General features: G+C 60.5%; 7 protein-coding genes across 7 annotated transcripts; 2 read left to right on the top strand and 5 right to left on the bottom strand.

Annotated features, from left to right (window-relative positions):
• Positions 1–35: 35 nt before the first annotated feature.
• Positions 36–2787, top strand: TRAVEDRAFT_34879 (cysteine proteinase; the record flags this gene model as incomplete). The annotated part of the gene is made up of 8 exons (XM_008036709.1): positions 36–49; positions 296–578; positions 631–742; positions 797–1167; positions 1225–1536; positions 1594–2187; positions 2299–2550; positions 2647–2787. 8 exons carry the CDS (start codon positions 36–38, stop codon positions 2785–2787), a joined length of 2079 nt encoding a protein of 692 aa, XP_008034900.1.
• Positions 2788–3025: 238 nt separating this feature from the next.
• TRAVEDRAFT_26989 (uncharacterized protein) lies at positions 3026–4720 on the bottom strand. The gene is made up of 4 exons (XM_008036592.1): positions 4006–4720; positions 3831–3908; positions 3714–3766; positions 3026–3564 (listed from the first exon to the last, which is right to left on the bottom strand). Exons 1-4 carry the CDS (start codon positions 4036–4038, stop codon positions 3471–3473), a joined length of 258 nt encoding a protein of 85 aa, XP_008034783.1. The 5' UTR covers positions 4039–4720; the 3' UTR covers positions 3026–3470.
• Positions 4721–4976: 256 nt separating this feature from the next.
• Positions 4977–6654, bottom strand: TRAVEDRAFT_143062 (uncharacterized protein). The gene is made up of 3 exons (XM_008037177.1): positions 5941–6654; positions 5723–5885; positions 4977–5669 (listed from the first exon to the last, which is right to left on the bottom strand). Exons 1-3 carry the CDS (start codon positions 6475–6477, stop codon positions 5182–5184), a joined length of 1188 nt encoding a protein of 395 aa, XP_008035368.1. The 5' UTR covers positions 6478–6654; the 3' UTR covers positions 4977–5181.
• Positions 6655–7062: 408 nt separating this feature from the next.
• On the top strand, positions 7063–7593 carry TRAVEDRAFT_116369 (uncharacterized protein; the record flags this gene model as incomplete). The annotated part of the gene is made up of 1 exon (XM_008037178.1): positions 7063–7593. A coding segment is annotated over one exon (531 nt), but the record flags the coding sequence as incomplete, so codon positions are not given.
• Positions 7594–9222: 1629 nt separating this feature from the next.
• On the bottom strand, positions 9223–11493 carry TRAVEDRAFT_34882 (delta-1-pyrroline-5-carboxylate dehydrogenase; the record flags this gene model as incomplete). The annotated part of the gene is made up of 12 exons (XM_008036710.1): positions 9223–9472; positions 9532–9614; positions 9668–9768; positions 9821–9903; positions 9955–10096; positions 10152–10238; positions 10292–10573; positions 10626–10711; positions 10766–10851; positions 10907–11185; positions 11250–11357; positions 11431–11493. The coding sequence occupies 12 exons, from the start codon at positions 11491–11493 to the stop codon at positions 9223–9225; spliced, it is 1650 nt and encodes a 549-aa protein (XP_008034901.1).
• Positions 11494–11762: 269 nt separating this feature from the next.
• Positions 11763–12608, bottom strand: TRAVEDRAFT_117402 (uncharacterized protein; the record flags this gene model as incomplete). Its single annotated transcript, XM_008037179.1, has 1 exon — positions 11763–12608. The coding sequence occupies one exon, from the start codon at positions 12606–12608 to the stop codon at positions 11763–11765; it is 846 nt and encodes a 281-aa protein (XP_008035370.1).
• Positions 12609–12855: 247 nt separating this feature from the next.
• Positions 12856–14401, bottom strand: TRAVEDRAFT_115420 (cyclophilin-like protein; the record flags this gene model as incomplete). Its single annotated transcript, XM_008037180.1, has 5 exons — positions 12856–13228; positions 13278–13333; positions 13389–13777; positions 13827–14210; positions 14269–14401. 5 exons carry the CDS (start codon positions 14399–14401, stop codon positions 12856–12858), a joined length of 1335 nt encoding a protein of 444 aa, XP_008035371.1.
• Between the last annotated feature and the right edge of the window lie 73 nt (positions 14402–14474).

Here is a 14474-nt window from a genome sequence, read left to right on the forward strand (position 1 = left end):
TACCAGCAAATCATGTGGCCACGTTCCCCCGGGCGATGGCCACTCAGCGGTGGCCCTTTGCAGCGTCCTTGCAACTTACGGAGCCCCATGTCGTCAGTGCTCACTCGAGGCCTCTTGAGCTGAGCTAAATGCTGCTGCACGGCGATCTCGAACACTACGCCTACCTCGTCCTCTCCCATCCTGCCTTCCACCAGATTGCGCCCATCGTCATTCTCATCTTTGTGCCTACTCTCGCCCTTTGGGCAGTCTCCTACCGTCACTCGTTCTTCTTCGCCGTCCAGATGGTCTTCGACAGCCTAGCGTCTCTGCTTCCTTGGAACTGGTCTGATGCCTCTTCGTCCCTGAGCAATTCTGAGAGAAAGAGACTGAAGCGGAGGCACGTAAGGAATAGCACTCGCGATGACCAGGTCGCTCGCACTTCCAGCCAAGGTACGCGTTCTCGGGTAGACCCTGTGCTGCCGCGCGCTGGACCACAGCTATCCCCAGACACCACTCATGAGAGCTCGAGTGAAGATGGCTACTACCCCGGGCTTGTCAATATATCTGGGACGTATTGCTTCATGAACTCGACTCTGCAGGTGCGTACGCCGTCTGCCCGCCACAATACCGATCTCTCATGGTACACCTCAGGCTCTGGCCTCTTTAACGTATCTACAACCGCAACTAGATGAGATACATGCTAGGGCAGAGTCCCTGGATGTGCCCACTCCTGTCATCGATAACCTCCGCGAACTCGTCCGTGGTCAGTGCGTACCCGCTGCTCACGTGTCCCCTACCTGACGATCCCCCATGACAGTGCTAAACACGCCCACCTCCTCCTCGCGTGCGCATCGCCCCGTTGACATCATCGCCGCGTTGTCTACCTCCAACCCCTCGAAGAACAACTCGCTCTTCTCCTCTCGCGAGCACCAGGATGCGCAGGAGCTCTTCCAGCTGCTCTCGGAATGCATCAAGAACGAGGCCATGGCTGTTGCTCAAGAAATCCGACGAGACCGGGGCTTGAGCGTAACACTAACGAAGCAGGACGACCTCGCCGCTCGCAATATTAGTAAGACGGTGTTCGACGGGCTCACTGCGAACCGGCGCAGCTGTATGCAGTGCGGATATACAGAAGCGGTCATGCACTTCCCGTTCGATAACTGGCAGCTCGCGTTGCCTGGCATGGTGGTGCGCAGAAGTGGATTATTCATTTTGTTTCTTCTGACATTCATCCAAAATATCTAGGCTGCGTGTCGTCTCGAGGAGTGCCTCGAAGACTATACGAGGCTGGAGCTGTTGAGCGATTGTATCTGTCGAAAGTGCTCCATGCTCGCCACCTACCGGCGATTAGAGCAGGAGGCAGATAGGTTAACCGAAGCCTCGCAAGCGTCGAATAACCCCTCTTCCTCCAAGAAGAAGCGCGCACGCGATACGAGGAAACTGATGGCTCGAGTCAAGGCTGCTATAGACGAAGGTAGGATAGAGGAAGATATCCCGGGCGTAAAGACCGAGAAGGTATTCAGCCAGGCGTCCACAAAGCAGTCCATGGTTGCCCGCGTAGGTTCTTCGTCCCACAGGTGGAGGAGCACGCCTGCTGACCGACCTCTCACTTAGCCTCCACCCGTTCTCGCCCTCCACCTCAACCGTTCAATACACTATGGCCACCACGCCACCAAAAACAACGCCCGCGTGATCTTCCCCGAAATCCTCGACCTCACCCCATTCACCACCTCCGGGCAACTCTCCACCCAGCCCTCCTCACCCATATCCGCTCCGCCGCCACCCATCCCCACCCAACGCTCCGTCACCCCGACGCCCTCCACCTACGCTGTCCCCCGCACCCTCTACCGTCTCGCCGCCGTCGTCTGCCACTACGGCCAGCACTCCTTCGGGCACTACGTCTGCTTCCGGCGCAAACCCCGCCCGCCCTCCGCCGGCGAGCGCCGCTTCGCCCCACCCAAGCTCGCATGTCCCTTAGGCTGCGACTGCGCGCGCTGCGAGCGGTACGGGCCCGTGCGCGACTCAAGGGACGCATCCGGCACGCACCCCGGGCGCGGCTGGCTGCGCATCAGCGACGACGCCGTGCAGGAGTGCGGGCTCGAGCGCGTGCTGCAGGAAGGCTCGGGTGCGTTCATGCTCTACTACGAGCGCGTGCAGCAGCCGCGCGCGTCGCCGTACACGGGCTCGCCCCGCGGCTCCGAGGAGACCGTGAAAGTCAAGGCGGAGGCGGAAGAGGCGCGCACGCGGTCCGCGTCCCGCGCTCCCACCCCTGCGCCTTCTCCTGCTGCCAACGGGCGCTCGGAGCTCGTGCGGAGGGAGAGCAGCAGCAGGCCGAACGGGAATGGGGACGTGGCGCGGCGGAGGGAGAGCAGGGAGCGGCGGGACGACGACAGGGGCAAGGTCATCGACCCACGCGTCGTGCGACGGACGTCCGCGCACCGAAGGCCCAGCGCGCCCCCCATGATGCGCACGGAGAGCTCGAGCACGACCGCCACCACGACCTCGAAGCACAGCCATCACCCCTCCGCCCCGAACGGCGAGCCCGCGATCGCGCCCTCCTCCACGACCCCGGTGCCGAACGGACGCCCCCACCACCACCGTTCCATCTCGCACTCGCGTCCACACACGCCTCCGAATGGTGGCGCGGCGGCACCGATCTCGCCACAGCGCCCGCCGCTGTCGCCGACGCCGTCGAGCAAGTCCGGGCGGCTGCGGAAGAGCCGGCGGTCGATCTCGCAGACGCAGGGGGATGCGCACCCCACCGTCGCGTCCGGGCAGGCGGCCCCGCCCACGTCGCTGCGCGCGTAGGTCCCCTGCTGCTTGCGCCGTCCATTTGCTCTGCTGCTGCTCTACACTTATTGGTTTAGTCTATCCTATGCGACACCCCCCACACACTATACTACCCATCATTCACTACACCCGCGTTGTTCATTACACCCCTCTCCATCCGCAATATGTATTCAACTTGGCCGGAATACACGAGACTTTGAATGTCTCCACTGTTCGTGTTCACATCGAAGCATCAAAAATCACTCAGAGGTATGTGTGTTGGCAGACGGCTGAATAACTTTGAGTTTGTGTAGATACATACATGGTCCTCCGTCCCAGGGAAGCAGATCGACGCCACATAGTTCAGACACGCGGGAAGGGGATATAGAACGAGACGACACGCCGCGGGAAGGGGCACAAACGATGGGATGCGTATCTATCTACATACATATAGCAGCGGGGGTAACCAAGCAGAAGCAGGAGAATCCAACCAGGGGGAGACCAGCGTACACCGCGTCCTATGTCACAACTATACACGGGCAGGTACGGGCTAGGTATGTGGGGGCGGGGCGGCCGCAGCGCATCCGCGCCTGTGCGGGATGGTCGGCAGTCGCGGAGCAGCAGGGCAGGTATTCGCGCACGCGGGAACGCGCGCGTCCAGAGTGTCCAGAGTGTCGAGTCGAGTCGGGGGCCAGAAAGTATCCGTGTAGCAGAGGGGGCGATCACCAGTAGATGGTGCGCTCGATGGTACGCTTGTGCTGGGGCGAGGGACGGGTGTACTCGATCGTCCGGCGTACGCGCGTCAAGCTCGGGTACCTGCACGAGGGAAAAGACGTCATCAGCCACCGTGATCTCTCCCACTAGAAACTAGAAGAACGACTGGGCGGCGGGGGAAGATGGCTCTCGAATGTGATATAGAACAAGGTGCATGGGATAGCGGGGAATTGTAGGGGATGGACACGTACCATGCGTTGTAGATCTCGCCACCGTCGAGCCGGACCTCGACGACTTGCCTGCCCTGCACGCACGGAATCGGGTCAGAAAAATCGCGCTGTGAAGTATGTGAGTGTAGGGGGACGTACGGCATAGTCGAGGTGGGATCCAACGACGAGGCCTTCACGCCTGCCACCAGGAGCGGTAACTGCGACGATGTCGCCGGGCTGGGCAGCGCAAGTCAGTTACGGTCGCCCAATGATGTCCCACGCAGCAACAGTGCGTGGGCGCAATACAAAGCCAGGTAAAGGATCAGATACGTACAACAATCTCCTCAGAGCTGACGTAGGAAGACATGGTAGTAGGAGAGGACGAGGGTACACTTGCTGGACTTGAAGATGGGGGAGCGCGAGAGGACAATAACGGGCGCTACGGAGGACGCCTGCTTGCTGATGCTGGTCTGCTGTAGGGCTGGACGAGGTCGGCTTGAACGACGGCGACGGCTTGAGGGAGGTCGGCGGGGGCGGAGACGAGGACGAGGACGCTGAGAGCAGTGGAGGGGGAGAAAAACGCATTCCCCCCGGTTTTTATAGATTAGATGCCCGGGCGCGCGGGCTCGCTTCGCTTCGGGGGGTGCCCGCACGCGCGAGGCAGCCATGAGGCGCCCCCCGTCCCTGGCTCGTCACCCAGCCCCGCTCCCTCGCGCGCCCCCGTTCCTGCTGGTGCCATTGTTCGTGCACGGACCCGCGGCGTGCACAAATATTTGCGCAGCGCTACGCGGTCGTCGGCCGTCGTCGACTACAACGTTCATTTCGGCGGCGACGACGGTGACGGTGCGGCTTGGCGGCGCGAACCTTGGGAGAGGGCTTCCCAGACTGTCTGGCCAGGCGTGCACAACGCCGTCGACCAGAGGCGCCATGCGCGCAAATGGTTGTTGTGCTTCGGGTGTATTGTCTATTCCCCCATCGTGAGTACCGGATGTCACCGGACGACGACCGCTGGTCAGACGAGGACATGCGCGAGCACGAGAGGCTATAGCGGCGTCTTTTGCGCACGGAATTCCGTCAGAGCACGCACCGAAATCGCGCGGCATCAGCGCTCAGCTGGACACCAGGAGGCGGCGCGGCCTGCAGCATCGCGGGCGATGTGCACGATCGCAGCTCGCCGCCAGTAGGGACGCGGACGATTGGGCTGTGGTCCGAGGGCAAGGTGTTCGTAGCACCGCTGTGATCGACGTCGAAGACACGTTGTGGAAGTGACAGCAGGCCACGCGATGTCTGCGTGGGCTGGGGCGATGGAAGCGTTAGAGATACAGCTAGTTTACACGCGTCAGCGGGAGCTGATCTAGTGTACAGGAGGGTGTGATGCACTCTAAGCAGAAATGGTGAGTGGGGGGATTACGCACGGCGTGGAGTATCGCCTCAAGAAGGGAGCGAAAAGGAGGGAGGATCTATAGGTGGGCGAAGGCCAGCAACTTACCGCAGGAATGCAGGTATTCAGTCAACTTCGTCCGCGGAATGCACCCACCAAATCCCGGAACATATCCCGCAACTTGAGGCCTCCCCAGTCGACCGCAGACCCTCTCCCAGCTCCAGCCCCACCCCCTCCCTGCTCATCCTCCGACAGCGTATACGCCGGCCTCCTCGGCCCCACCCCCCTCGCCCTCTCCTCCAGGCCCCTTAAAATATCCTCCCCCGCCTCCGCATACACCCGCTCGAGCTCGACCGCGCGCATATAGTACGGCCGGCGCACCGCGTACGGCGCAAGCCCGTTGTACTTGCGCACAAGCGCGTTGAGCTCCGCGAGCGCGCTGTCGTGGTACCCGCGCTCGCGCGCCTCCCACTCGGGGTCGCGCAGCGCGGCGACGTCCGCGAGCGTGAGGCGCGGGAGGAGCGCGGCGGGGTGGGCGGCGGTTATGGAGCGCAGGGCGCGCCGCGTCCAGGATTGTTTGACTACCTCGCGGAAGGCGGCTGCGGCCGTCTCGAGCTCTGTGATGAGCGTGAGTTCGGAAGAGCAAACATGGGGCAGGCGTGAAACGCACCGCCTTGAATCTCTACCCAGGGCGGAGCCGCCCCCTGTCGCTGTACGATCCTGTTCATGAGGAACTCTTCACGGCCAATAAACGGATTCTTGTCCTCCGAGAGGCGTGCAATAGGTTGTCCACGGCCCTTCACGGTCTTGAAATGTCCGGCCTGACGAGCTTTCTGCAATGATTATTTAGAGCTGCTATGCATACATGTATGCCCCTGCGCAACGCACCTCTATTCGCTCCTCCACCAGGTTCGCCCATCCTTTCAAGGATACAGGATTTGGCCGCCTCAGCTGCTCAGCAGCAGCCCCCTTGATCCCCAGCCGATAGTCGATGGTGGACTCCCGGGCCTGGGAGAGCCTGGTGCCCTGCTCCATACGTTTCTTCGTTTCCCGCTCCTTCCGCTTCGCCTTCTCGTCCACGGGGAGAGGGCCAGTCTGTCGCGCCGAGCGCGGAGGCGGGCGCTGGATATTGCCGTAGCGGATATTGGAGGTAGCATGGGAGGGGACCTTGAATGTAGTGTGCCAAGGCATATGTCCCTCTATGCCGGGGAGGATAGGTTCTCCGGGAACGTAGCGGCGGACGGGTACTGCTTCCACAGCTGGCATGCTCGCTGCTTCCGCGTTCGCAGCATTCGCCGCAGTGTCCTGTAGTTGTGCATTTGCGGGTGCGTCGGGTGTGCGCACCTGAGGCGGGGCAGTCTTGAGCTTTTCCTCGGCCGACCTGATAGGGCCGGAACGCATAGGTTTGTACTTGTCGACAAGCATGCGCAAGACAGCATGCTGAATCGGCTCATCGCCGTCCCAGTTCTCCTGCTGACTCTCTAATGCTGAGAGCTTGGACGATTTGTGTGCTGCTGCTTGCTGCTCCTCAGCCTCCTCGCGAGCAGCATCCTCGAAGAGCTTGGAGCTGGCGGAGTTGTCGTGCGTCGATACATTGCGGACGTTTCGCGGTGTGGGCGGAAGACATGCGGAAGGGCGGGTACTCGAGGGAAAGCGTAGAACGGAGCGGCTTGCTGCAGAGCTCATCCAGGTGCACAGACAACTTGCAGAGGCAGATAGGCGCCGGCAGAGGTGACGATGATTAATGAGTCGCGGTCACGTGCGGGGAGGAACGCGGTTGTGGCTCTAGAGGCTTTGTAGACGCGACTGTCTCCTGTACTTTGTCTCGGAGGATAAGCTCGATCTGCATTCCATCCCCTGGGACAGCCACCTCCGGCCTCATAACACCTCCATCGCACTCAATGTCTTCGCCTTTCTCTCCTCACCCCCATGCCTGCCCTTGCTCTGCCCACACCACCCGCCCCAGCGTCGCCCTCGTCGTCCACGACGCCCGGGAAGACCACAAAGACCATGAACGCTGCATACCCGTTCAACAAGGCGGCTGCAGACGCCATCCTCCGCTCGTCCGACAATATCGACTTCTGGGTGCGCAGGAGCATACTCGCAGAAGCTTCGTGCATTTTCGAGGACATGCTCAGCATTCCCCAACCCCCTCCCGGTGCGCTCGACGACGAAGACACCAAGGACGGACTCCCCGTCATCCATCTGACCGAGGGCAGCCAGGCGCTTGACAAGCTTCTCCGACTATGCTACCCCATCGACGACCCGGAGTTCAACTCCCTCGACGAGCTGCGGCCCGTTCTCGAGGCCGCGATGAAATACATGATGGAAGAAGCAACGTCGCTCCTCCGCGCCCGCCTCGTCAAGCTCGGCCACTCCCAGCCGCTCCGCGCCTTCGCCATCGCGTGCGCACTTGACCTCACCCCTGAAGCGGAGTCGCTGGTTCCGCTAGCGTACACTGCGCACTGCGCCTTTGTCGACGAACTGAAAGACATCTCCGCGGGCGTGTACTACCGCGTTTCGCACTACATGGCCAAGTGCACTAGTCCGAAGCACGCTAGCGGAAGCTCGAAGAAGGCGCGCCCCGTCTCCATTGCTACGTCTATCCTGCCGCCGCCGCCGAGTCCGAAGCCGACGTTCACCCCTACGCACGTCCACGGCGAGAACGTGGAGGCTGTCCCGCAGGAGCTACTCAACTCGCCCACCGCGGACGTGATCTTCCGCACTTCAGATGCTGTCGACTTTCGGCTGCACGCCCCACTACTCTCCCTTGCATCGCCGGTATTTCGAAGGATGCTTGAGGATCGCCACGCGGAGCGTACGTACGATCCTCCAGACAAGGGCAACACCTGCCTCGGTATCATCTTCGTCTCAGAGGACAGCGCAACACTCGCCGCACTCCTACGGCACATCTACCCCCTCCCGCGACCGCCCCCTCCCTCCTTCCCCGCACTCAAATCTCTCCTCACCGCCGCCCACAAATACTCACTCATCTCGCTCCTCGCCGACCTCCGCACCGCGCTCCAAACCCACCTCCCCACCTCAGCCCTCCGCGTCTTCGCCCTCGCGCACCGCTTCAACATGCCCGACGTGCGCGCCGCGGCCGCCCGCGCGCTCCTCCGCGTGTCCTACCAGGAGCTGCGCCACCGCTACGTCGAGGAGCTCGAGGAGATCCCCGCCGCGGACTACTTCCGGCTGCTCGTGTACCACGACCAGTGCGGCCAGGCCGCCTCCGCGTTCGTCCTCGCCCACGCGCTGTCCTACTCTGGGGCGACCCCCTCCTCGCCCGGGACCAGCCCGAACCCCACCCGCACCCACCGCCGAGCCAACTCCTCAGGCGCCATCGACACCCCTGCCCCCACTTCCACTTCCACCCCAGCCTCCGCCCCATCCGCACACCACCGCGACTGCTCGCACCGCTCCGTCCCCGCCGCCCCCACCCCCTCCCCCGCACACGCCCTGCGCGCCTGCGCGCCCTCCAAAAAGCGCGGCAGCACGTGCCACGTGTTCCTCGACGAGCGCAGCGCGGACGCGTGGGCGCACTTCCGGAGCACAAGTGCGCCGCGCTGGTGGCTCATGTACGTGTACAAGCTCGCGCTCGTCGTGCGCAACCGGCCGCACGGGGCGGGCGCGGCGCTCGACCGCGGGCTGTGGCGCAGCGCGGTCGCGCGCGCGGCGGAGTGTGAGTGCTGTCGCGCGAATTTCTTGCCGGGGTTTAGGGAGTATGCGGAGGGGCTGGGGGAGGGTGTTGATAGCGCTGTGGCGAAGGTGAGTAGTAGTGTATGAACAGAGGTATGTGTGAGCTGACTGGGTTTTGGATTTGTAGTTGAAGCTGGATGTTGGCAGCGCCCCCGCGATGGTCAAGGCATAAATTCGCGAGGACTACGGACCTGGCTACTTATGATATTACTGCACATAATCGTGAGCGAGTTGATTTGCCCAGGGGGCGCGGGTCACTCACCTCACACCAGACATATTATTCCTATGTACCTATCCATGCAGGACACATTTCACTCTGTCTCCCCGGACATTCCGTACTGTAGCGATGTAACACATTCAATTCCTGTTGTACGTGGCACCCAAAGCCCGATGCGTAGCGATACAGTGGTCAACAATACTTCACACACTTTCTTTCCTTCGCTTCTCGTCTATATCTGCTCCGCGGCCCGCTCAAGCAAGGTTCGACGGGTACGAGAAGTCCTCGAGCCCGACGAAGTTCTCCTTGATGCTCCGCGCGGACACGAAACGGTAGAAGATCGAGATGCTGCCCGCCTTGTCGTTCGTGCCGCTGCCCCGCGCGCCACCGAACGGCTGCTGGCCGACGACTGCGCCCGTGCACTTCTCGTTGTAGTACACGTTGCCGGCGGAGTTGCGCAGGCGGTTCGTCGCGTGTACAAGAGCCTTGCGGTCCGACGCGAAGCTAGTGAGAGGGTTGGGTTAGACGAGCGACATGGACAATTTTTGATGATGCAGACGTACATGGAGCCAGTGAGCGCGTAGGTAGTCGTAGTGTCGATCAGCTCGAGGGTCTTCTCGTAGTCAGCGTCCTCGTACACGAAGACCTAGAGCGGCGTGTGTCAGCGACGGTAAGTATGTTTCATTCAGTAAATCATACCGTCAGGACGGGGCCGAAGATCTCCTCAACCATCGTGATAGACTTCGGGTCCTTGGTCAGGATGACGGTAGGCTGCACAAAGTATCCAGTGGAGTCGTCCGCTGCAAACCTGAGTCAGAACAACGGTCCCTCAGGCACACTCGCAAGACGTACCGCTGCCACCCGCAATGATCTCACTGCCTGCATCCCTCGCCTTCTGGATGTAGCCAGTGATCTTGTCGAAGGCAGGGCGGCCACTACACGCGATCGTCAGAATATTGGAGGCGCGATAGGTTGATTCTCCTTACATAACGGGTCCGATGAAGTTTGTGAAGTCGGTGCAAGGGCCGACCTTGAGCTTCGCGACCTCGTTCAGGAGCTGCTCCTTGAAACCGTTGTTCCAGATCGAGGATGCGACATACAGACGAGACAGGGCAGAGCACTTCTGGCCTGTGGATTATTACGGTCAGCTGTAGCATATGGAATGTCGGGGATCTTCACTCGCCCTGGTACTCGAATGCGCCACGGACGGTCTGGTTGACGGCATTTTTAATCTCGGCCGACGGGTGAACGAGGTGGAAGTTCTTTCCGCCTATGAATCATCATTAAAAATCAAACGTAGCGGCTTCCATGGCTTCAACTTACCAGTCTCGCCGACGATACGCGGGTAACCCTTGTAGTTGTCGAGGTTGGCCGCGATGTCCTTCCAGAGCTTCTTGAAGATGAAGGTGCTGCCGGTGAAGTGCAGGCTCGCGAAAGATGGGTGCGCGATCGCCTGGCCGACGACCTCCTCAGGAGGACCGGGAACAAACTGGATGACACCCGCGGGAAGGCCGGCTTCTGTGAGGATCTGGTGGATGATATAGTTGGAGTAAGTGGCCGCGGGTGAGGGCTTCCAGACGACGACATTGCCGACGAGCGCGGGGGCTGTATGTGGGTCAGAGAATGGTCGCTCGCGAGTCTGGGGGCATGTACTCACTTCCGGGGAGGTTTCCGCCAATGGCGGTGAAGTTAAAGGGCGAGACAGCTAGGACGAAGCCCTCAAGCGCGCGGTACTCGACTCGGCTAGATTATCTACCCGTGAGCAGCATTTAAGCGGTGGCGGAGGACAAGGCTCACTTCCAGCTGCCGGCTGCGTTTTTGACGGGTTGCTGCGAGTACAACTCCTCGACGTACTTCACGCCGAAGCGGAAAAAGTCCGCGAGCTGTACCAAACACATCTAGCCTCTCGATCTTGACTGCTTTCCTCGACAAACTCACCTCAGCCGCTGCGTCAATCTCCGCCTGCCATGCGTTCTTGCCCTGACCGAGCATAGTCGCCGCCATGAGCTTGTAACGGTACTTCCCGCTCACAAGGTCCGCCGCCTTCAAGAAGATCGCCGCGCGGTCGTTCCAAGGCATCGCCTCCCACTCAGTCTTCGCAGCGAGCGCGCCCTCGATCGCGCTCGCGACGGTCGCCTGGTCAGCTTCGTGGTACGTGCAGAGGTGCTTGGCATGGGTGGCGGGCATGGGCTGCTTTGCGAGCTTGCCCGTCTTGACCTGTGACGCGGGGAACAATTCATTCGTGATCAGCGCGCGGAGATCGACACATCGACAGACGTACCTCCTTTCCGTTGATCACGCAGGGAACCTCGAAGGGGAGCTCCTTCTCCATCTGAGCGACCGCCTCGACCAGGGCTTTGCGTTCAGGTGAGCCGGGGGCATAACTCCTCTACATCGACGCGTCCACCGATTTTACGATCAGTCCTGCAGAGATCTGGACCGTTCAGTGGTGAGACGCTCACCATCGGCTCATTGTCGATGGCGGGGGCCTTGAAGGTTGCAAGCTGGGGAGTGAAGGATGCCATAGTGGGTGTTGTGGTGAGAGCAGACCTGGGACACCTAGAGCTTGAAGCTTGTTGGTCGATCGGACCTTTCGCTCGACGCTGGAGTCACGCTCATCCATTCCGGATCATCAGTCCACCCATAGCAAGTCAATCGAGATAACACCGGGGCGGTAGATTGTATAGGAAAGCTAAGGGACGGCGGTACAATGTTTAACCTGATGGTCGTGATAGATATCTGTCCGGCATACAGCCAACTACAGTAGTTTGTCGCGAGTATAGTAACATCGAAACTAGATGGTCGCGGGAAGGTCGTCTATGTTCTGTCGAAGCTGCGCGAAGAACCACGACGAACACAGGATGCTCGCCGCACAACCCGTACACCCCACCTGGGCTGATTGCTGCAGGAATGGTAGCGTGAAGATGACGGCGGACGTCGGCCGCACGCGCAGCTCCTCCTTCGCCCGCTCTCGGTAGTCCGCCCACCACCGTGGCGGCTCGCGCGCCTTGTCCCACCGCCCGTTGCACTGCATGCACTTCAAATCGCGAGGAGGCGTGAGGAGCGCGATCGCAGCACGGGCGCGCATCTCGCGGAGGACGACGAGTCGGTGGTAGTCGTACGCGGTGATGTGCTTCAGGTCTTCATGTGGCTCTTGGGCGGAGAGTGGGGTGTTCAGCAGCGCTCTGGACGCGATCGCAGCTTCTTCGGCGAGCTCGTATTGGGTGGCAAGCCCGTAGACTCGGAGCGGATATGCTTCCAAGAACTCGGGCGCAATAAGGCGGCGACGAAGGCCTTCGATGGCAACCGCGAAGTCGTACTTCCGGGCGGCCTCGAGCGCGGGGGCGAGCTGCTCCAAGCTTCGAATCACTGGAGCCTCCACTGGGTAGATATAGCGTAGGAGGGTCTCCAGGACCGAGGCCGGCTCCGGGAACGGTATGATGGGGATTATGGTGTCGCTGGCGGACTCTGGTTGTGGGAGGGACAGCATCCCCTCGAAGAGTTGGGATGCGGCTGACAGAATGCAGTGGTGGATGCGGAAGTCCACCGATTTCGAAGAGCAGACGAGTTTATCATCGTAGGGACAATCGGAGCGCAGGATGAAGTCACCGTCAAGATAGTTGAACACTGGAGAGTACATGGTGGGTGGCAAGCGGGAAGTGGGATATAGAACTGAGGCAGCACGGAGTAAGTACTTATAGCGGGACGGAAGCGAGAAGCGGCTGGCAGTGAGAGGCTACCATATCGATCACGCAGCTGCCGGGCCAGAATGAAACCCACAGGGCATCTGTGGTCAACATATATCGCCTCGAAAGGAGAACAACACTCACCCGTGATGAAACACTGCACTCCGGCTGAACGAACTCTAAACGGGTAGCAATGCCAACTTAACGCCTTCGATCGTAATGGTCTCTTGGTCGCCTTTCGCGGCTCCTGCTCCTGCGCCTCTCGTGGGAGGCGTCAAGGTCGCGATGTCGTGACCGGGGCGATGGCGAACGCCGTAATCGTTCCTTAGGATGATCCTGCCGGCGTGGGCTGCGGCTGCGGCTTTTGCGTTTTCGTCGGCCGTCACCAGGGACGTCGAACACCAACCCGTAGTCTTTACCACGCTCCTGTGCTTGTGTTTGTCCTCTGTATCGTCGAGTGGCTTCGAGGTCTTCACGACCAGCGAACCCGCCCCTCCCCCGGCCACCAGAGCCTCGTTGTCCCATCTTCACGTCATTTGACCAATGGGTGTTCATGCGAGCGACAGATTGCGAGCTGATGAACGGTCAGCAGAAGCTGAGTAATAAGTATATCCGCCACTGACAAGTCTACCCAGATTCGACGGTCGTCTACGAGCACGTTTTGCATCTTGAAGTATGCCTGCAAATTGACATTAGGTACGATTACTCCCGCAAATGGTCTTATAGCGGCTTACTTGCTCCGCCTCCTCCCTCTTGTCGAACTCAATGAACGCATACTGTAACGAGTCCCCCGTCTTCTTGTCCCGAATGACCTGACAGCTTATGATGGTCCCGAAACGGGAGAAAATGAGCTCCAGGTCCTCGTCTCGCGTCACGGGGTTCAGCTTGCAGACAAACAACACGTTCTCTGGTGGGCGGACATTCGCAAAGGGCAGGTCGCCGACCATCTCAAGAGTCAGAGCGGATGCCTGTGCCGCCTTCTTGCGTCGGATTTCTTCCGCCTCTTCCTCGGGAAGTGTCTCTAGTGGGTCTTCGTCTTCTGCGATACGTGTCGAGTTATCGGGAGGACTTGTAGGAGGGGCGTCTGGTACCCTGAGGCCAGGAGGGTCTTCAAACGGGTCCTCTGCGACAACATGAACAACCAGGTGAGGGGCAAAACGGTACTCACTCACCCAGAATCTCCACATGCCGTATCCGAACGTCCTTCAACGGCCTCCCGTCCTGGTCCACGAACACGTCGTTGAGCTTGTCCAAGGTCTCGAAGCCCTCCACGACATGCCCGAACACCGCGTGCTTGCCGTCCAGATATTCGATATTCTCGCCTATCGTGATGAAGAACTGGCTTCCGCAGCCGCCCCTATGCTCCTCGGCGACCGCAGGCGCGACGGCCATAGACACGGTTCCCCGCTGCCGATGCTTGAGGCGCGGTATGAACTCTGGCGTGAAGTACCGCGGTGCGTCTTTGCCGCCTTGCGAGGCTATCAAGGACCAGATCGACTCCCCTCCAGTACCAGTAGCTGTGGGGTCACCGACCTGTGCGAGGAAGTCCTTCGAGACTGCAACGGTCGGCGTTCAGGAATGGAAACACGAGAGCAGCTAAGTGTATGCGCCTACCATTGAAGAACGCGTTGAGGTTGTAATAGTACACTTTACAGAGCTTCAAAAAGTTCTCGCATGTTTTCGGGCATAGTTCTGTCTCCAGATCTATGACAATGTCGCCCAGAGAGGTTTCGAAGAGCACAGACATGACGGTCGGCGTCCAAGCCGGGGAGGCGCCTGGGGTAAGATTAGCGCCGAGAAGCTGCAGGCCATCTCACCTT

Source organism: Trametes versicolor (assembly GCF_000271585.1).
Source record: "Trametes versicolor FP-101664 SS1 unplaced genomic scaffold TRAVEscaffold_3, whole genome shotgun sequence".
Lineage (NCBI taxonomy): Eukaryota > Fungi > Basidiomycota > Agaricomycetes > Polyporales > Polyporaceae > Trametes > Trametes versicolor.

Excerpts from the sequence above, each read along its gene's own strand:
- TRAVEDRAFT_26989 (XM_008036592.1), bottom strand. The coding sequence starts at position 4,038 with ATGTCTTCCTACGTCAGCTCTGAGGAGATTGTT. Across the intron at positions 3,767-3,830 it reads GATCCCACCTCGACTATGCC|GGCAGGCAAGTCGTCGAGGT; the intron begins GTACGTCCCCCT and ends CCGTGCGTGCAG. Across the intron at positions 3,565-3,713 it reads GGCGAGATCTACAACGCATG|GTACCCGAGCTTGACGCGCG; the intron begins GTACGTGTCCAT and ends TCCCTCGTGCAG.
- TRAVEDRAFT_143062 (XM_008037177.1), bottom strand. The coding sequence starts at position 6,477 with ATGCTTGTCGACAAGTACAAACCTATGCGTTCCGGCCCTATCAGGTCG. Across the intron at positions 5,886-5,940 it reads TGGTGGAGGAGCGAATAGAG|AAAGCTCGTCAGGCCGGACA; the intron begins GTGCGTTGCGCA and ends TAATCATTGCAG. Across the intron at positions 5,670-5,722 it reads CTGGGTAGAGATTCAAGGCG|AGCTCGAGACGGCCGCAGCC; the intron begins GTGCGTTTCACG and ends CGCTCATCACAG.